General features: G+C 41.7%; 2 protein-coding genes across 5 annotated transcripts in view; one reads left to right on the forward strand and one right to left on the reverse strand.

Annotated features, from left to right (window-relative positions):
* Window positions 1–21566, reverse strand: part of PAICS (phosphoribosylaminoimidazole carboxylase and phosphoribosylaminoimidazolesuccinocarboxamide synthase) — a 39985-nt gene that overhangs the window by 7856 nt on the left and 10563 nt on the right. For 2 of the 4 annotated variants that reach the window (XM_064418082.1, XM_064418081.1), the window contains exons 5-11: window positions 18647–18733; window positions 15178–15249; window positions 14066–14467; window positions 12623–12688; window positions 11419–11609; window positions 2010–2055; window positions 1197–1394 (exon numbers count right to left, since the gene is read on the reverse strand). In XM_064418082.1, coding sequence (XP_064274152.1) covers window positions 1197–1394; window positions 2010–2055; window positions 11419–11609; window positions 12623–12688; window positions 14066–14467; window positions 15178–15249; window positions 18647–18733 — 1062 coding nt within the window. Of the gene's footprint in view, window positions 1–1196; window positions 1395–1497; window positions 1574–2009; window positions 2056–11418; window positions 11610–12622; window positions 12689–14065; window positions 14468–15177; window positions 15250–18646; window positions 18734–21566 lie in introns of those variants that run through there. The other 2 variants (XM_064418083.1, XM_064418084.1) reach the window with 2 other exon arrangements.
* PPAT (phosphoribosyl pyrophosphate amidotransferase) overlaps window positions 2374–21566 on the forward strand; it is a 42189-nt gene continuing 22996 nt past the window's right edge. Inside the window, exon 1 of the mRNA XM_064418085.1 lies at window positions 2374–2754. Within this exon, the coding sequence (XP_064274155.1) occupies window positions 2627–2754 (128 nt within the window). The 5' untranslated portion in view covers window positions 2374–2626. The remainder of the gene's footprint in view (window positions 2755–21566) is intronic.

Genomic DNA, 21566 nt, shown 5'->3' on the forward strand with positions numbered 1-21566 from the left:
TAAGTATTTTGACTGTTATCTTAACTATTGCCATTCAAGAATTAGGCAAAACATCTCACTAACTGCTCCAAAACGAAAGTTAGAAGTTTTAATCAACTGCAAAAGTGATCAAATACCTAGGAGGCTTCTTAGTAGTGTATGCACAACAGGCTTGTGAATTACTGAATTACTTGGCATATATTTCTGTGTAAGCAGCTCTTAAAATATGCGCTGAGACAAAGACATAGCTCTAGAGAAACCATCTTTCTCTTCCCCACACAAAACATGCTAGGACTTCACAGTTAGCTATCACCACACCTTGTAAACAAATACTACAAATTCTAGAGTAACTCAGCTGGTTCCCTTGTTCAAATATTTCAAACCACATGGAGCACACAGTTATAAGCAATCTCGGCTAGGCTTACTAGTGCCTGTATTCTAGTACTGTTAGCAGACACCTCTAATTCCTCCTTGCAGCTTGCCAACTACTCAAAGACACTGTAAAATGCTTTCTCAAAGCAAAGTTACTGGCTCCATTTTTGGAAGTGTGGTACTAAACTTACTTGAGTGACTTAAGTTATGTACTCCATGAAACTCACTGCTACCATCAGAAACAGTTTGAATCTTTTAAAGTAAAGATTAAGCTTGTGATACATTCAATACAGACTGATAAATGTATTTTGCAATGTGGTCCTCACAAGTGTTATCTGTAAAGCTTACAGGAAGTTTATGCTGCTATAAGAGACAACTGAGGGGGGGAAAAGACACTCTAGTTTTATGTTTCAGCTTACATACACAGATTTCACAATGCCTAGACAGTATGGTAGTACCACCAGCTAGAAGTGTGTTCTATGCATGCAGATGTAGTCAAGCAAGGCAGATGCATCCAGCCCAGTTACAGGTAAGGAGTTGTAGGGTATGGAAGAACTGACAAAAAGAGAGGGGAGAGGATTAGAGGCGTGTCCAAACAAGCAGGAGAAACTATTGCAGTTATCTGCAACACCAGATTACTGCAGATACTCTGCTGTTCCAAATGAACAAGTCACTCACTCAGCACTAAAGTAATAGAGAGAAAAGTATAATTAAAAGCTAATAAAAAAGAGACTAAGAAAACCACGAGAGCCTCAAGGCAGGTTAAACTCTTTTATAAAACAATACTATTTCATAATAACGTCTGTAGCATACAAGCATACACAGTCTGCCTTTAAAATACTGACCAGCTTCCTGAAGCAGCTGAAACACACAGCTTGTCGTTGTGTTGGAAATGGCAGCCTTCCCTTCCATTCGGTCTTTCCTGGCTGCATTTCCCGCCGTTATTTGGTCTTTTGACTGCATGAGAACACATCCCGGGATATCTGGCAGCTCGTACACTTCTTTCGTTTTGCCTTCATTAACTTTTTTGCCAAGCTTCAGGTCTAGAGGAACAAAAAAACAAAACACAAAAAAAAAGAAAAGAAAGAAAAGAAAGTCATTTTTGCATCGCAAAGACTTGTTTACTTCCGCACGCAGAGCCACCACCTTCGAGTGCACGGGGATCCAGCAGGGCCCCGCGCTGCGGTCCCCGACCACGAGGAGCTCCGCGAGTCCCGACCCGCGGAGCTCAGGCCACGTTCCCCAGCAGCGAGGCCGAGAGCAGGCTCAAGGCTTCCGCCAGCCGCCCCACCGCCCCACGCAGCCGGGAGCGGCCGCCTGAGCGCGGCGGCCAAGAGCTCCGCTGCTTTTTGTTTCTTCAAACTTTGGGGAAATCCCGGAGCTCCGAGCGGCGCGGGGCGGCTGCCGCCCCCAGCATCCCGCACCTGGAGCTGCCCCCGCCATCTCTCCTGCAGCGTGCCCACCCTCCCTACGAGCCACTACCCATGGAAAAACAAAAAATTAAAAAGCCCCAAGAAATTTAAAATCACTCCGGGAAAAAGTTGGTTCTCAAGCACCTACACCCCAAGCCGCTGAGCGGGCAGCGGCGCCCCGAGAGCGGCACCTCCGACCGACCGACCGACCGACCGACCGACCCACCCCCGACGGCGCCCGGTTACCTGATGCTGCGGGGGCCATGGCTGCGGCGGGAGCGGGCGCGGGCACCTAGGGCACAGGAGAGAGCCTGAGCGCACGCCGCAGGGCTCGGCCGCCGGGGTAAGAAGGGGCCGGCGGAAGGGGCGGGCAGCCCGGGCAGCGGGCCGCGACGCTCGCCGCCAATCGCCGCCCTACGCCGCGGGGCGGCCCCGCCGAGCCCCCCGAGCGAACCCCGGACGGCAGCATCGCCCCCCGCCCCGTCCCGTGCAAACACAGCCCCGGCCCTCTGCCCGGCCAATGCCGACGCCACGCCGCGCTCGGGCCCCGGCCGCCCGCCCCCTCACCCCGCGGGCAAACATCTCCTCGGCCTGGCGCGCCCCGCGGAGTGGCGGGCCGAGTGGATTCTAGGAGAGGCGGGGCCGGCGAGGCGGTGGAGCGGGCCGGGGTGCGGTGTCGCCCCCCCGTATGTAAATGAGGGCGGGAGCCGCCCGGCGGGCCACCGGGATCCCCAGGCGGAGCGGCGCTGTGGGCTGAGCGCGCCGCGGCAGCAGCGCGCGGGAGCAGCGGGAGCGGCACCGGGACCGGGAGCGGGAGCGGGAGCTGGAACGGGGCCGCCGCGCCACCACGTGCTGCCCGCGCCATGGAGCTGGAGGAGCTGGGCATCCGGGAGGAGTGCGGCGTGTTCGGCTGCATCGCCTCCGGCGCGTGGCCCACGGAGCTGGACGTGCCCCATGTAATCACGCTGGGGCTGGTGGGGCTGCAGCACAGGTAAGAGGGGCGCGGGGGCGAGGCGTGCGCGGACGGGGCCGCCCGGACGCGGCTCGGTGTCGGAGCGGGCCGCGCCGGCTGCTCGGGGCCGTGCGGCGGCACGTGCAGCCTGAGGGCCTCGGGTCTGCGGCGGCGGGAGGGGAGGGGAGCGCCCCGACCGGTCCCGTCCGCTCCGCCCCGGCGGAGAGCCCCGGCAGCATCCCGGAGGCGAAGTGCATGGAACACCCCTCCGCCTCCTGCCTCCCGAGCCGGTCCCGCCAAAGGAGAGCTGTCGAACGCCTTTGGACCTCGGCTGCATCGCGCCGGAGTCGCATCCGCTTTGGCTGCCGGGCCCGCGCCACCGGCCCGGGCGTTCGCAAGGGGACCCGCGGCGTGGCCGCGTCCCGGGCGGCGGGGACGAGCCCCGGGCGGCGGGGACGAGCCCCGGGTGCCGGGGATGAGCCGCGGGTGCCGGGCATGAGCCCCGGGCGGCGGGATGCGGCGGGATGCGCCGGCGGCCCCGTCCCAGCCACGCCGAGCGGTGACCTCCTGCCTCCTGCCGGCGTCGCGGCGAGGCCCGGCCGTCATTCTCGAGATGCTCACCTTAGAATATAAGTCACACAATCCGAGGCTACGGAAACTGAGCAGTTCTTAAGTGTTTTTAAACTCCTACTAGCGGTAGTGGTTTAGATTCATCATCGTGATACAATAAAACTTCCACCTGACGTGTCTACAGCAGTGTACAACAGACCGGATTCATCCATGTGGATGCAGAGCTACAGAATTAAGTTTGGGTTCTACTTCCATTTGGTTGGTATTCAAAATAATAATGTTATGGACTGACATATACCAGTCATTTTTTTCAGTAATGCCAGAAAGATATATCGTCCTGGTGGGAACACATGTACAGCCAGGCAAGCACAAGATCGTTTAGTAGTACATGCTGAGCCTGTCTGCTGTGCTCGATTTCACAGCTGGAAAAAGTGTGCTAAGTACACACACTCCTGACAGTCTGGGTAGGTGGGCTACCTGGGTAACCTAGGCATGGGTAAGTACACATGCACTGAATAGATAAAATACATTCTTTGTATTTCTGAGGTCACAGACATGCAAATGTTGCTCTGAAATTGGTTTTGGACCAACAATAGGAAATCGTTTACATGGAGATTTTCTGTTTATTACAGTAGAGTTTCATATACTTTTCCTGGTAAAATGCTGCATTCCTACTGACTCTCATATGCTAATAATTCTCTTTCAAATGCTGGTATATATATTTTGCCAGTGTCCACCAAAACTGTTTTTAGTGGGAGTGATACAGCCAAAGTCCCAGGAACAAAGCCATGGTTTTCATGTAAAATGAAACAACAGTCTCATTTAGGTTGCATTGATTTTCTCTGAAGAGGTTGGAAATAATGTCACCTTATTTGTGCTTACAGTTACACTGGTACACCTGGAGTATTTTAGCTGGAAATAAAATGATGGATGTATTTTCATTATTTTGCATCGTATTATCTCAATTTTCATTGCAACCTTAGTTCAACTTTTCAATATGCTTTGGGTTTTTTTTTTTTATTTCTTTGATGGGCACTTGACAAATATATTTAATTTGCTTGACCTTTTTAATATCAGATATCCCCTGTGGAAGACACAACTGTACACTCCAATATTCATACCATGATTGAAATTCATCATTCATTCATAAATTCTACAGGAAGCTACACACCTAGAGGCATATATGCACCACCTCTGACTCTGATCTAATTCAGTAATGGTCAAAATTTTTAAGGGATGCTTTCCTAAAGGCATAAACATTACACCTGTAAAAGTGAAACAGTCTGTTCCATTAGGTATATATTTGCAAGCACTCAATAAAATTCTGTTCAATAGCTGAGATGTTAATGTTCCTATTTTCTTTGCTAATCTTTCTCTCTTTCAATTTTTCTTATTATGATGGGTAGAAGAGCTGGCATCCTGATCAGGAAGTAACAGGATAACAGCTATTTTTCTTTTTACTTTTTGGAATGTCTCTTGAAAACCAGAGTTAAAGTTTAGCATTAATTGAATCAGTAAACTGCATTAGGCCCATGGTTTTAAATTTAAAAAAGACATGTCTCTTAACCATAGGCCTTTAAAAATAAATAAATGCGAAAGAAGATTATAGTAAATATTAATGAGCTATCCAATCCATTAATATGTTAGTCCATTAATGGGCTATCCAAGTCCATTAATATGTTAGTCACTATCCTGAGTGACTAACAGAAATTTGAGTGGCTACTAGAAAATGCAGTCCTTAGACATCACCTTCAAATTAGTAAGGATATTTATGTAATGATTACTGCCCTTTGATATAAGCATGTTCTTCTACATTCAAATTAGTCCTGTGCAATAAATCAAATTACAGAATTTGGCCCTTAATTTGTCTTAGATTTTAAAATTCAGAATATTAAAGTATGGCATTGTATCAAGCTGCATTTCTGAGATGCCTGGGCCACAAAGAGGAGAGCACGTTATAATTTCTAATCTTTGAAATCTTACCTGTATGTGTAAAAATCCAGAGTATTGTTAGATGCCACAAAAACATGCAGCATAAATTCTTTGTGCTTTGTGTTCTGATACAGCTGGTTGCAGCAAAGTGAAGGACTTGGCTGTTTCTGATAAATGGCCAAGAATGAGTTGATCATTTTTATTACTGTGGCATTGAAGAGATTTTTTTCAGTGTGGGTGTTTGCAGCTGAAAACTTGAAACTCTGTATGCTGCATCAAGCAACCAAAATATTTAAGCATGTGTTCAGTGATGTGTATGAGCAGTGCTTGCTGCCTCACTAACTGTTATGCATGAAAAATTGATGTGTATATGTAAACAAAGTTTGAGAGCCCACAAGCAGACTCATAATCAAAGACAGAAGATAAACTTGTAGTTTCAGTATTGTGATATTAGCAGAAACAACTTTAAAAGTTGTTTGGGGTTGCATTTTTTTAATAATTAAAAAGCAGCTGCTAGTTGTGGAGGCTTAAATTTTCACTCCTTTCTAGCAGAAGTTAGAACACAGCATTTTATTGGTTTTAACTTTATAATGTTGAACTGTGAATTAAAAAAAACAAAACAGTGTATCCTTACTCACAGTCTAATCAAGGCCTTCAACACACTTAGAACATTTTATCAATTTAACTTGACACCATAGTAACATTTTACAGCTATGTTAGCAGTCCATGCTCATTAACTTAATTCTGCTCAAGCAAATCATGTTACTCTGGCATCAACATTAACAAGGCTTCAAAGTGGATTGTCTAAATCTTCTCTGAATTTTGTAAGCCAGGGAACAGAGTCACTGCAAAATCTACTGATAGCATGCCACAATAAAATCAGAGGATGTTGGTAAGGAGAGGATTTTCTTGGGGGTGGTGAGGGAGGGAGGAGGAGTTACTCTGAATTACAAATCTATTAGACGTCATTTGAGTCCTTGACCAGGACAAATTTGCGAAGTTAATCTTCGAGGAAGTGTGATTTCTGTTAACTTTTTGCAAAATTCTCTGGAAAATATTTTTGGCAGTAATACTGTGTACTGAAACCTGAGTGTACCAGCTTTGTACTCATTTTTAGAAGAAGTCTTTAAAAGCTGTCCTCTGTGAAGGTGGAAGTCCCATTAAGTCAGGAAATATTCCTTGTCTCTTCTGGGCCTGTGTATGGAACTTGTTACCAGTGGAGGCTTGGCTAGTGCGTTTTTTGGTGCCTTTCCTGTTACTGTCCATTATTAAAACTCATATAAAAGAACCCAGATAATCACAAATGTAAGTTAAGACACTTCTATTTCAATCTAGTAAATTCACTGGTTGCTTCCCATTAGCCATCCTTCCAAATACCTACATTCAATATAGCATAATCAGTGTTCATCTATATTTTATATACAACATTTTGGCTACAAGATGGGTTTTTTTTTAAAGTCTATTTAGCAAGCCATTGGTATTGTAACTTACACTGTGAATCTTTCAATCAAAAAGCTTAAAATTGCAATGGTATTTGGATGGGAATTTTCGGAGAAATTCAGATATACTGCAGGCAATGATCCTGATAATTTGGTATGTAAGGTATTTATGTTTTCATTTCATCTCAAGAACACATTATGAGTTCAACATATCCCTCATTCCCAGGTGCAAGAAATGCAGTGTCAAATGTCCTAACTATCTAAATACCACATTTTGTAATTAATCTTTGTAAATCCCCTATGGGATATAAGGGTCCAAGGTTTGCCTAACTAGTTATTGAGCCTATATGCTACTTTACGATAACATTAATGCTCTATGTGTTGGTAAACCATTCCTGAGTACATTCAGACACAGAATGTAGATGTAAAAAGCCTTCTTTCAGTTCTGTCTTGGTTCACGTTTTAGGCCATTCTGTGCTGCAAGTGATGACAGCCTGGCTTAATTACATTCTGCAAAGCTTGCTCCTGCAAGAGAGGAGGAGAAAGGCCTTTTTGCTATGTGAGCTCTTCCATCTGCTGGGTTGTTTTAGATAACATCCTGCAGGGCTCAGGTTCCTGCACACTCATTTTTGGGAAAGTGAAGAGAAGCCAGATTTCATTCTAACCAAGTTGAAGTCTCTTCAATGTACATGTCACAAAATGTAGTTCAGTCTAAGGTTTTATCTCTGAATGTGGAATAAGCAGCTGGAACGAGATAATTTTATAAGGAGTGGAGAAAACAGGAGGGAAATGGTGCAAAACATGAGCTACAAGAGGACATTTCTGAGGCAGCCATTAGGTTTATTGTGGCCAACAGACTTCCCATTACATTAACCTAGCTAGAGGGCTCGGGTGAGACTGTTCACTCTCCTGTACTTTGTAGATAAGTCATCCACATAGGCATTATACATCTCTCCAGTAATTTTTACAGGATTGCTTGGTTGCTTTGTCTGCCCATACCTTAAATTTGAGCCTCATGCATGGAGGGAAGGTTGTATGCAGCAGCCTGTCCTATCAGTGGTTAGTTCAGTTCATATGAACTCTCCTGGCTTCACTATCTGCCATGTCTTCAATTACCATTCCCATTTTAAAAAAAGGGCAGAAGTTTTTGCAGGGGCTTTTTATTAGGTTAGTTTTAATTTAAATCAGTTCTTTCAGTTGGGTAGCCACTTGGCCACGTGGATGCTTGTGCCAAAGGAGACCTAGCTGTGTAAGAAACAGAGGATGACTGAAGGCAGAGTCTTTAAAGCCAATGATGCAGATAGTGGTTGTGGATTCACCATCAGTGCGAGCATTTCTGCTTCCTGAAGCTCATTCCCAAAACCTTTGGCCCAAACAGTTTCTCAAATAATGTAAAAGGGCATGCAGAGGACTTTCCAACAGTCTATCAAACATGTATAAAGTGACCCATTCATCTTAGTGAATGAGTGTGTTTTAGAGAAGAATGAAGCTTTTTAATGTAAGTCAGAGTGGTAATAGTTCCATTTATCTGCTACAACTGAAAAATCTCAGTACTGCCATTTGCAAACTGGGGAGGAGACAGATTTGCCCTCACGTTAATCTTAATGGCTCTCTGACAGTAATGCAGATAGTTGAGGAGGGAGAAGACCAAAAGTTTCTGTTATTTATAGGATTGATGCTCTTGCCATCATTACTTGTTTTTTATTATTAAGCTGGAACATTTTCATAATGTAATTTATATTAAGATTCCCAGGACCAGTTACATGGACATGTTGACTTGATCTGGCCTTTCTGTTGAGGATCTATGTCTAAGAAAGGCTCTCCTCCCAAACCACTGCAGTCCTGTGGTAGTTCCCTACACATAACCATTTAGCATGTGTCAGATGGTGCCCCACGTTCCATGTCCCTGGTCCGTAAGCGTGTCTTGTGTGACTGTAATAAAGGTAACTCTGTGATCACAGACAGAAGAGCCACAGTGAAAACTTAAGTGGGTATAAAAATACACTGCAAGGATGAGTTGGATTAACTATCTCTGAAGGGACTGTTTTGAGTAATCCTTTGTCCTAGCAACATTCTTTTTAGCCCATTGTCACTATCCCTGGGGATGCTATCCAAAGGAGACAGATTTTTGTCTAGACTGCTCTAGACAACCAGAATTCTAAACATCAACATTCCTGGTAATTTTGTCTCTAAGCAAAAAGTTATGTGAAATTGTAACTACAACCACAGTGAAGATAGGTTGTCTTGATATCACTTTATCTGTCTCAAGTAAATTAATTGCTATTATTGTATAAATGGGAGTAGGGCACAAATATCAGATGATGCCAAATGCCCCGTCTTGCATCTGATCTTACCATCTTTGGTCAAAAATAAATTAACAGCAGGACAGAAGACAGCTTTCTGACAAAACATTTACAAAAAGCAAGCTATGCTTTGCAGTCACAAAGCAAAATAAAAGAGGAATCCCACACAAAGGGAAGTCTAGCTTCTTCTGTTTGTTTGTCAGATAAATCCTGCTCTCTGAAAAGTTTTCTGAGGGAAAAAACCCTTTACTTGGAAAGTAAACACACTTGTGTTGTTTTTCTTTTCTCTCAGTTCTTGCTCCATGTCTACCACCTAGTGTTGACATGAACCATTTCCAAGTAGACTGCAAGTGTGCTCTGCAATTCTCTGCTCTGACCTGCTAAGAATTCAGCAAGTCGTTTGCCTCAGTGCTCCTGTGTTGTTCTCACCTGAATATCAGCATTTAAAAACAGACACATATCCTCGAAAGGTCTGCTGATTTTAATGAATTAAAAGTCTTTATTTTTTACTTTCTGGAAGGAGATAAAGGAATTTTTTTTTGGGCCGTTGTACTGAATGACAGCAAGATTTGGAAAGATTTGTATCCTTGTGCATCATGCAGAATTTAAAGTGAAATTTGTCATCTCTGCAGTGCTAACTGCTTTCCTCAAGTTAGTATTTCTTCTAAAAGGACAGGCACACTGCAACAAAAATTACTTTTTAGCTGTTCAGAGTTAGTCCTGGCACATCTGGGAACTTGCTGAGTTACTTCAACTCACACAGAAAACACATTTTGGGTTTTTTCTTACTAGATGGGTTAGTCTTGTGTTAGTGAGATGAACTGGTTTTTATAGGGCATCCAGCAAGAACTGGATTACTCAGAGTAGCATGGGGAAAAGGGGAATCTTCCTGTTGGAATGAGTTATCAAGTCAATTTCAGCCTTGCATTCATGAAACAGAGAAGGTAGAGCAAAACATGTAAGTTACCCGTATTATTTTCAGTACAGTTACTACAAAAAATTTTAATCATAATTAAACTAAACTTTTAAATGTACTGGTGTGAATTAGAGTTGGGTCACATGATTTTCTGCTTCACATGTGGAAGAAGAAATCTGTGGTTTTAGTAGTGTGGAAATGATGAGGTCTTCAGCTGACTCAGCATGTTCTGTAGGGATACCTGACTGCTGTGATAGCAGGGGCAAACCTTGTACTCCTTCCAAAGACAACACTCCTGAATGCAAGTAATACAATGCAAGTTCAAGGATGTACCTTTGAACCAATCCATTGTAAAGAGAGAGAGAAGAAAGATTTTTAAACCAGTGGTGATACTAGTATTGTTGGAAATGATAGTTTCAGTGACAGTATTACAAACCAGAGAGGGTTTATACTGAGAAATCAGTGTAAAATGTGAAAAGTGGTAGATAAGCATACACTGGGAAAATTGTATATCCATATATATCACTATATAAATTAACATGATCAAAAACCTATTATTTTCTAGGGATCTCTCTCCAAACTTCTCAGAATTGTTTTAAAAATGCTAGTCAAATGGCAGATTAAATCCACCTTGGTGGAAAGTATTCACCTTCATAATGTCTCTCATGAAAGAATTGACTAGGAAATAATTAGGCATAGAGCAGGAAATAATGCATTATATACAGTAATTTTTAATGTAAAGTTTTATGAAGAGGGACTTAGATGGAATTTAGGCCTCTGTGTGTAAATAACCTGGTGGCTGTTGCTGCTGCTGCAAGAAGGACTTTACTGTTTGACAACACAGAAAGTTGTTTTACTGGAATACACTGAAAGAAAAACCCTGTAAATGTAATACAGACTATAAAGTACTTATATAACCACAAAATGAAGTAGTGGCTAGTAGGATTTTGCAGAATAAGTTATGGTATGGCATTTGTCTCTTAGCATGTCATTGTTCCCTGCACTGTTTCTGTGTTTTCTGTGGGTTACTGGACATAACAGACCCTTTGCTGAGTAAATTGCCCAGTACCTTGACCCAGGGTAAATGCTGGTTAAGGAGTTAAGAGTTGTATTTTTCCCACCAGCCCTGTCTAACTAAAAAGTTCTCCTATGGTTTCAACTGTTTGGTTAATTGCAGAGGACTAACTTGTCAAGGAAGACCATGGAGATGGTAACTGGAAATGATGGGATGAAATTTGAACTGTACATGTTTTCTTCGATGAGTTAAAGTATTATTTTCTTTCAATTAAGGCTGTTAATTGTGAAATGTAGGTGACCAAGGTAGAGGTCATATATTGACTAACTGACATCACTGCTAAAAGCTCATAGTAAAGGATTATGATGGAAACTCACACCTCATTTTAGTGTAAATCACTGAAGGTGATTATATTAAAGGGAAGCAAGCATGTACTCATGGGTAACCTGTGCTCTTAAGTATTTCATTTCATGCTACCTGACAGAATCTATTTGCATGTTAATTTCACAGAAAGTTCATGAAACCAACCTGTTGTATGGCTGATGGATCAGTATACAGCTGTGTTCTGTCGAGGTCTTGCATTTCTTCCTGCTTACAAAGCCTTTCAAACAGTAACTTTTTGCCTTCTGTTACTGTGTGCACTCTCTGTGTTAATAGTTTTTGGAAATGGAGTATGGTATTTTCAGAAGCACTTTTCTTAAGTGGGACAGGTGACACCTCTGTGGACAAAAGTAAAGTATGTGGTTAGAGTGCACAAGTCAATGAATTGCTGACACTGAAGTTTAGCACATGCTGGATTTTCCTAAAGCTGTTCTTCTGATCTGCTCTTTTGGCAGGCATTGCCTGCTGTTGTATAAGGGATCATTGTATAATGGAGAGTATGAATGCAGCAGACCCTGTAAAAATCACTTATATCTCAGACTTTCAGTTTTGCCTAGCTAGAGCCCTCTCCAAGAGGTACTTACATAACAGGCAATAAATGAAAGTCTATTTAATCACACAGAGGGATTAAATACAAAGTTACTACAGTTTGTGATGGTGAACTAAATGGGTTGAATTAAAAAATGTAATGTTCAGATCACTTCTCTTCCTCTGTCTGTAGATATCATTTTAGTATTAAAAATAGGGTGAGCTCCTTAAAACTCAGTTTTTTGTTCCTCATTGTTTGATTTTATTTAGGGCCTGTCAGTTTTGCAGGAAGAGAAATAAGCTGCTGACCTTCCCCATTTCAGATCACATGCCACATATTCCTATCCTCATCATTTTTCTCTCTCCATGGTTCTCTATTCTATCTTGTCTTTGACACACCTGTCTTAACCTGTTTTCTTGTGTACAACATATTAGACGTGTTTACAGTGTAGTGTAATATGAGGAAATCACATCCATGACTGTCTGTTCCTACTTTACCTTAACCAACACAATTGAGACATTGTTTTTTAAATACTATGTTTTCTTTGCATATGATTCTTATAAATCAAGTAAGTTTTTCCTGATGTTTATCTCATTTATACCAGGGATGCGGACTGAAATAAATAAATTGCAATTTTCCTTAGGCCTACATTTTTATCAGAACTCTTCTTTTGCTGTTGTTGGTGAGAGGAGAATGTTAGTTTGGAGCTTGGTGTTAAGTTCTAGGGTTATGGTTTTTTAACTGTTTGAATACTGGATATAAGAATCTGGCATCCAATTCAACAGCAGTGTATAGATGCTTTTAAAAGTCAGGGGCTCTTACCATCATTCCATGTTTTTCTCTTGGTACTCAAAGATCCTGTGTTTGCTGTAGCATCTCCCACTGAAACTTAGAAGAGAAGAACAACGTGACTAAGGCTTTTGTCAAGATTCTCATGGCACAGTCAGTCACACACCAAAAGGTTTTATACTACAAAAGCAAATACCCTAGGACAAGACACATTTATTTGGCAGATGCCTCAAACAGATTAATAACTGAAGCTTCTTTTCTGAAAGGTTATTGTTTTACTGGCCACTGCATCAGCATTCACAGATTACACAGTCCTTTTCCAGCATGCTAAAATGTAAAACAGCCAGGTTGGTTGTTGGTGTTGACAGCATTCTTGGTGTTGACATATCCCACTCATGGAGAGTAGAAACAAGCAGTAATATATTCAGTTTCTGTATTTGGAAGAAAATACGTCTTGAGAATGTGATTGAGCACAAGACTGAGGCAGGGGAGAACTGTCATCCCACAGCTCTATGACTGTCATTCCAGCTGCAAATAATGCACTACTGGTTGGTGCCCTTGGATACCACATTAGGGCTCTGATTCTCGACTGAGGACAGCTGGCTTAAGGCTGGTTCCAGCAGTTTCTGCTCAAGCCGTCCACCTGGCCTTTGCTGCAGAAATGGTGCAAGTCCTCAACTAACATTTGTGCTGTTGCAAACTATTTAACATATTGAGAACAATCGCAACTAGTTCTGCTTTACCTTAAGTCACTGAACCTTAAGTTGCAGAGGTTCAGTTACTTCTATGAGTGCACTTAATCTGCCTGGAGCAGATTAAGGAGGGGCAGATGCCCCTGAGGTCTGAAGCAGTTGGCCAGTCACAAGAACAGCAGACACAAAATTAGCTTTGTGGTTCCTAGATCAAAGGGTTTTGGATACAAAGATAGAAGCAAACTTTATTTTGAAAACTGAATCTGCTTTAGCAAAATTAATAAAATTATTACAAGTGTTCAAATAGCCATCACTGTCCTGGATTTCTCTCTCTCGACTGCAGTGTGTATTGAAATAACATACTTTGGGGTTTTTAGAGTCCAGGCACTTGGCTTGATTGCTACTGATTTCTACAGTTCCAAACAGCATGAGCTTGCAGCTCTCTATCCATCAGACTTTACGTGCCTGCTGTATGACCTCTAAAACCTGCCATGTGTTCTAGCAAGATTTCAATGTAGGTCACTTAGGCTTTCAAAAGCAGATTCTCCAGTAACACTGAACGCTTCAGTGCTTTCACTTTTTGCTAATATTCTCACTTCTACATGTCTCCTTAGACCCCTTGAGTTTCCTGAATTTTCCCTATATGACCATGCAAATACAGCTTCCCCAGTTATTTTCCCTCCCCATTCCTGGCCACACATTTCACACCTACAGCATGGCTCAGACATGTGACTTTAGAAAATTCACTTGAAGCATTTTTTCTCATCACTGAAGTTTTTAGTACCTGATAGGAGACTTGAGCTTTCACATCCCCAGCCTGAGGTTCCCAGAGGCTGTCTTCTTAAGATACAGTCAACTTCATCATAAAATCTCATTTTTCTCCTGGGATTTCCAAGATGCTCATTTTCTTTCTGCAGTGCACGGTATTCATATTTTAGGTTCTTGTACTTTGTGCGACATTGTTTCCAGTCTCTGTCTATACCACGTTTCATTAATCTTCTGGCAATTTCCTCAAATATTTCTTTATTTCTTGTGGCCCCTTCAAGCATTTGTTGTATCTTTTCATCTGACCATATGTTTATCAGAGCCCTAACTTCATTATCACTCCAGTGTTTTCCTGCTCCAGTATCATTAACTGTAATAACTTTAAAGTGATTTTGTGCTTCTTCTAAGGGAATGTGATTGTCTGAAATACAAATAAAAAAACAACTAACTGTAAATGCTATAAATGCATGCTAAAGATACATATATGAAAGCATAATTGCAACTGATAATTAATCAGTTAATGATTAATGTTTTATGTATTTTAATATTTTATGTCTTGTATATATTTATATTTTAAAATATTTTCTAATTTTAGTATCCATACACAATTGTTTTCTCTTAAGTATGCAAAATATGTAGCAAGTGGAATCTCTTGTTTCTCCAATGCGTCTAAAATTCAACATTTTGTCATTATAATTGTGCCACTGTTGTTGTGAAATTAAAGACAGATGTATCCGAGTGTTACATGTAGAAAAGCAGTAATCATTAAGCTTTAATGATCTCAGCATTGGTGAGAAGTGTGGTTTCAAATTAAAATGGCAATGTGCCAATGAAAAGGCTACTTGGGATTCAACAGAAGAAAAAATCTTCAGACTCGAAAATTGTCAGAAGTAGGCAGATGTTGCTCATTAGATTATGTGTAGAAGGCAAAGTTGAACTACAGTATTAATACAGGTTTTGCTCATGAAAGGAAAAGAGCTATGAAACTAATTTTTAAGTTTACTAATAAAGCTAGAATGGAATCAGGAGCAGAAAAGTAGAGCTGTGTTTACAGATCTGATTGCTCCAGCTTTGGTACTGAAAAGAAAATGTGATTTATTTAATAATAAATGCATGGAAATTCATACTCACCTGTCCCAACCATCTGTTTTGCTACTGGTGTACAAGATCTGTCTTCTGAGGTAGTGCTTATAGAATCATCATCTATAGAAACACACAGTTTTAAATAGATTTGGATTTAGACAACTAAATTGCTAGTACTGTTGTCATCCTCTGTAGGAAACACCTATTTCCACCTTAAAGTGTCCTAAGCCCTCAGTCAAACCCATTAGTTATAGACTTGAAGAATCACAGAATCATGGAATCATTTAGGATGGAAGCACTAATCATTTACGATGGACTTAACATTGCCAAGTCCACCAGTAAACCACGTCCCTAAGTGCCACATCTACATGTCATTTAAATCCCTCCGGGGACAGTGACTCCACCACTGCTCAAGTCCAAGGTGACAGTTGTGCTGAGCTCCCTCCTTACTTCACCAAGAACTGAAAACACTGCCATTTTGTGACTGCAGTTGCCAAGAGGCTCCGGCCACCCCCAGTCCTTCGCTGTACACAAACACCAGGTCCAGTGGGTACCTTCCCTAGGTGGCTCCTTCACCAGCTTGTCAGGCAGTTGTCACACACTCCAAGAACCTTCCTGGGCTGTGTTCTCTGCTGTGTTGTATTTCCAGCAGACATCTGGTCAGCTGAAGTCCCCCCCAAGGGCCAGCGACTGTGAGACTTGTCCCAGCTGCCTATGAAATATTTCAGCTGCCTCTTTGCCCTGGTTGGGTGGGCAAACACAGACTCCCACCAGGACACCTGCCTTGTTGCCTTCTCCTGATCCTTACCCATACGTCCTCAACACTATTGTCACCATCATGAGCTCTAGACAATGAAAACACTCTCTAACATACAGAGTACCCCACAGTCTCTCCTTCCGTGACTGTCCCTTCTGCAAAGTTTATAGCCATCCCACTCCATCCCACAGCACTCCAGCTGTGCGAGTCATCCCTCTGTGTCTTCAAGATGGAAACTGATACAGTTTTCCTGCTACACAATAGCTTCCAGCTTGTCCTGTTGTTGCCCGTGCTGTCTGCACGGGTGTAGATGCACCACAGCTGGGCTTTTGGCCCCACCACCTTTTGGGGGTGAAAAGCTCCAATTTCTACATGGTCATTTTCAGGTGCTTCTGTGGTTTCTAACACATCAATAACCCCTGTATGTCTTTGCTGATCTCCATTCTCTGACTACTAAGACAGCAGATGGAAGGACCTCTCTAGAACACCACCCCTCAAACACTGGCATGTTGACCCCAGGCTCTCTGGTAAGTCTGGTTTTATCTCTTCCCACCTGCAAATTTAGTTTAAAGCTCTTTCAATGAGTTCTACTAACTTCTGTGCTAAGACCCTTTTCCTCCCTTTGAGATAGGTGCCAACAAGTCTGGTGTCATGGAACCATGATTAAAAAATCCAGTATTTTCCCAGTGTCACCAAGCTTGGAGCCAGATAGTGATCTGCTGGCTCTTCCTGGTCTTTTCCCACATCATTCTTTGCAACTGGAGAAGAGATGACTACTTGTGCTCTTGATCCTTTAACCAGTTGTTCCAATGCCCTGAAGTATCTTTTTATTTGCAACTTCATTGTTGCCTACTGAGAAATTATTGAAATTGTCTATGAACATCAAAACCCAGCTTTGCTGATTCTGTGTTCATTTGCTCATGCTTGGAGCTACTGTGCAGCTGAAAGTTCACTTTTGTGTGGACTTACTTTTTGGGTTGGGAGGAAGAGAAAGATTAGTTCTTGTTGTTTTGCTAGGGGATGTCATAGACTAATTATGTCCAATACTGGTTTTGGTAAAAGGTAGAAATAAATACTCCTTTTATATTCTGAAAAGCTGAGTGCTTACTTAGGCTCTGTCAGAAATAAAGATTCTTTGTAAATAAGCATGTTCATTTGATGTGCTTTCTATAATGGTACTTGCCAATATATGCACAAACTAGTACTTGGAAGTCATATTTGTTCTATAACTTGTTTTCTCTTCAGTAATTTGGCAAACACTTGTTTTTCATAAGCTGTGTGCAAGAATATATTTTGTACCTTAGAAAACTTAGAAATCATACTCTCATCAGCATGTGTATGTGATTTACTTGGAATACTAGAAAAAAAGTGGGTTTTCTCATAAACAGGCACCCTATAACTCTTGAGAAAATTCTTGCATTTTCCTTAACATTAGCAGCTGTTGGAAATGGGCCAAAACAGAGCTGTAGGTCTACTCCTAGGTTCTTGAGAGATTCCTTTCTTTTTCAAACCATTAACCAACCTCCCCATAGCTTCCATTTCTGTGCTCATTCTCTCAACCATACTGGCTCTCTGATCTCTTCCTGACTTTGGCAGTGGCACTTGTGTAGTGCTGACTTGCATGATTACTGTGTTCAGTTGGATATTACATGATAGGGACTTTGTGTGTGTGAGGCAGTCAGCTGAGCTGCATAACATTTTATTCTTCACTTTGCATTGCTATGTCTCAACTTTCAGGGTCACAGATTTACCTTATCCTTAGTGTCACTTGTGTTCCTGTGTGTCACTGTTATGATGGCATTGCTCTGATGTCCTCAGTGTCACAGTCACTACAGTTGCCTTTCACGATCAAGATCAGCCAATGCAAACAGTTGTAAAGGGTGTCTAGCATAGGATGTCTCAACATCCAAACTACAGATAACATAATTGCTGCAAAGGAACCTCTTGCCTTGAATATGCCTGATGCATACAATAGAAATATTCTTATGGTGGAAACTTTCAAAGGCCAAAGAATTGCTGTTCAGGCAATCACTGAAATTTTTTTTTGTCTATTAACTTCTGCATACAAACAGTATTACTGTAATGAATATTCTGATCCAGGGTGTCAGGTCACTATATTTCAATGGCATCATTATTTTCTCTGATGTCTTTTTTTCATGATCATCTATGGTTTTATGCTCATTTATTCCAGAATATTAATATCCCTACTGTATTCCAATGTTAAATGTTAACATTTTAAACAAAACAAATCTTCTCCTGATCACTTATCATCAAATATATGATATCTGCATATTGCTGAGGTGCTGATTTCAGTTTTATATTTAAAACAGAATATATATATGGAAATTGCTTGATAGTAAATAATCTGATGCTTAATGCAGTGCAGTCATGAATTTGAAAATACAGATGATGTATAAAATGTTCTGAGTTTCTGAGACAGCTATTTACCTTTCCATTTTATCCTCTCTAGCAACTGTGTAAGAAAAACCATATTTGTGTCACAATCAATTGCAGACTAACCATACTCATCAGAAAAAGGATCATGTTGTCTGGGAAAATAAGATTTTTTATAATTATGGGAAGGAGAAATAAGTGCTCATACATTTCTGCACTGTGAAATCAAACAAAACCCATAATTTATCATAACCTAGAAGTAGAACAAGTATACTTTGCTGCAATAACACATGAGCCTTTGGAATCTGCAATGCCCAGTAAAGTAGAATGTCCTGTTAAAACTATCATGACAAAGTCCTAACCTACCTATATGAATTGTCTCCTTCTTTATTTGTGTAGCTTCCAGAGCTGCTGGGGTGGAGTTGGCTAAGTCCCCCTCATCTTCAAGGATTTCTGTAAAAAATAATAATTTACAGAGTTCTTATTAACTATACAAGTCTCGAGTAATGTCTTGAGAATCACCTACTCAGAATGTTGCTGATAACTACAGAGATTTCCTCTCTTAATACATTAAAGCTGCCATTTATCTGCAGTAATAGGCTTAAGAACAGAGTGTACATGCTTAGTAGTAAATCCAGAACATCACATAACAGCTGCAGTATATAAGTTTATGGGTTACGTGTGCAAACTCTTAAGTTATTTTAACCTGGATCAGAATTTGTAGAATGGTTCACTGATGGTGGGTGTAAGGTATCTAGTTACTGACAAATGTTCATGCAGCAGAACAGGCAAGACAGTGACTTGCATCAAGGGTGTAATATATACTGAAATTACTGAAAGACTCCCAAGTGACTGATGCCAAGAATGTTTGTATTAGTCCCATAAAGGAGCAAGGGACCCTGACATATCAGGGTGCTGTGCTTAGACAATTGATCTGTAAGGCTGCTTGCCTAATGGAGACGATGTACTAAAGTCTGTCCTGAGAGCATCTCTGCTGCTGCAGCTTGCAGGGGTTTACATCACACAGCTGGGTGACAGAGGTGTCCCTGGGCTCCCTTCCATGGGGAGGAGATCTCCACTCCTCTGCCATTGGCCCGCTGGTGTTAAGGGAAAATTCCACCCCTCTGCCCTAGGACAGAGGTATGGGCAGGTGGATGATGCAAGTGGTCTTGCTGATCCTTGCTTCCCGGTGAGGACACTGCTCTACGGAGATTAAATGGTGAAGGCCACATCCTGGATCAATGACAGCAGTTTTCTGGCTCCCAGCCTGTTCTCAGTCCATTCAAGAATATTGCCCCCAAACATTGAGCAATAAAGTTTAATCTAGAGCCATTTTATTAAAAATTACCCCCAGATCAATACAGCTTTGTTTGCATCAGATGTTCTTTATGATGTGACTAGCATCACGTGCCTCTTTTTTTTTTTTTTTTTTTTTTTTTTTTTTTTGTGACCCAGGAATGTGGGTAGTGGCCCTGGCTTTTTTTCTAAGGCACCTTTCAGAGTTTTGGAGGGAGGGCACAAGAAGAGTAAGACTGAGCCAAACAGAACAAGCCATCAACAGTTTCTGGCATGGATAAAACACAGTGACTCCAGCTGAATTGTTAGTGAAGCTATAGACAGTTGCCAGCAAATATGCTTAATCTCTACTTTGTGTTTGAAGCACTGCTCACAAGGCCACCCGAGCAATGCTGTCACAGTCTTTCCTTTCACCCACTCAGACTGATACAAGCTCTGTTCTCTTCTGGCACTCTGTCAGCATCCTAATTATCTTGTTTTCTGGCTCACAAGGCAAGATTAGTAATTTGTCTCCTAATCCTTACTCTCATGTGTGTCTTGAATAGTATAAAAGGGAATTGGGATATGTTAAAACTAGGGAAAATATTAGTGTGTGGCTTATGTTTACGTTCCCAACAATTTGCAAAGTTGCTGCTCTGTCATACAGATCTATGAGAGTGGATACAGAAAACTGTGGGTGCCCTGTTAAGACTTCATGTCTGCAGCCCAAATATGCCTAGGCTAAGGCAGTGAATAATCAAGAACTTTGGGGTTTGCACTTCTCTGAAACACTGCTTAACACTAGCCTGGGGCATATGTATGTAAACATCTTCTGACTTTATACCTATACATTTTAAAATTCTTTGCACACAGCAGCAAGTGTTCCAGCCAGTGTTAAGTGCCTGAGTATGTACCTACTTAAGATCTTAACTTTAAACAACAGGTTTTTAAAAGGCCTTGCTTAGGAATGTATCTTGGAAGTGTCACTATTTACTCCAAATTTGTTCTGAGAGGGACATATAGTAAATTGTATGGAGTATCAAAATTCCTAAGAAAATAAAGACAATGAAAGGAATTTGTTTTACATAAAATACTTGCTGTAGGTATTTTTAAGAACATCAGGCTATTGGTATTTCTTAGAAACCTGTTTTCATCTCCACTGTTTTTCCCTAGCACTTCAAATTTAATTAAACACCTATACATACACTTTGTGGTCGTACTGCTAATTCTGATGCATGTGGAATGTACATGGAGTTTGGACTGACAGACTGCATAGACTGAAATAATTGGCTGTTCTGAACAGATTTGTTACTTTTAGTAACAACTAAAAGTAATCCCACGAAAATGAAAACATCAGTGAAAATGACTAAATAAGGTTTTATTTGCAGATCGATTCAATGTGGGGTATGTTTTGCCAAAAGAGAGAGCAACCCGGAGTGTCCCCAGCCTATCACAGGATGCTTTAGCTGAAAACCCACGGGCTGTTGTGGTCCTTCTGCTCCCCCAGCTGGGCAGTGCTGACAGCAACATGTCAGGAACTAGGACAGGCTGTGCAAGGAGCTGTGAGGGTTTATTTACTTTTGTCTTCTCCTTCTCAGGTGGGCATTTGCTGCTCTTTGAATAGCAAATTCATAAGGGCAGAGGAGAAAAACAATACCATGGCACATCAAATAACTAGTTGTTGTTCTGAAACTGGTGAATTTGTCTTTTGACTAACACCACCTTAGTATTTTTCTTAATAGGTTATGGCAAACCCAAATGGGCTGTTTATAAAGACTGGCAGTGGAGAGTGTTACTGTGGCTCCTAACTCAGACTCATGTGTAAGATCATGAGAAGCACATGCACTCTGAAGCAGCTTGTGCATCTTCTGTGCATTTACACAACTGCAGCTGCTAGAAGGCAATGCCTGCCCAGCTAACTCACATATATGTGTATGTATATGAGCAAGTGCATATACAGCTCTGGCTGCAGAGTAGATTAACTGCGTATACTGATAAGGAAGATACCCAG

This window comes from Passer domesticus, chromosome 4 (assembly GCF_036417665.1).
Source record: "Passer domesticus isolate bPasDom1 chromosome 4, bPasDom1.hap1, whole genome shotgun sequence".
Taxonomy (NCBI): Eukaryota; Metazoa; Chordata; class Aves; order Passeriformes; family Passeridae; genus Passer; species Passer domesticus.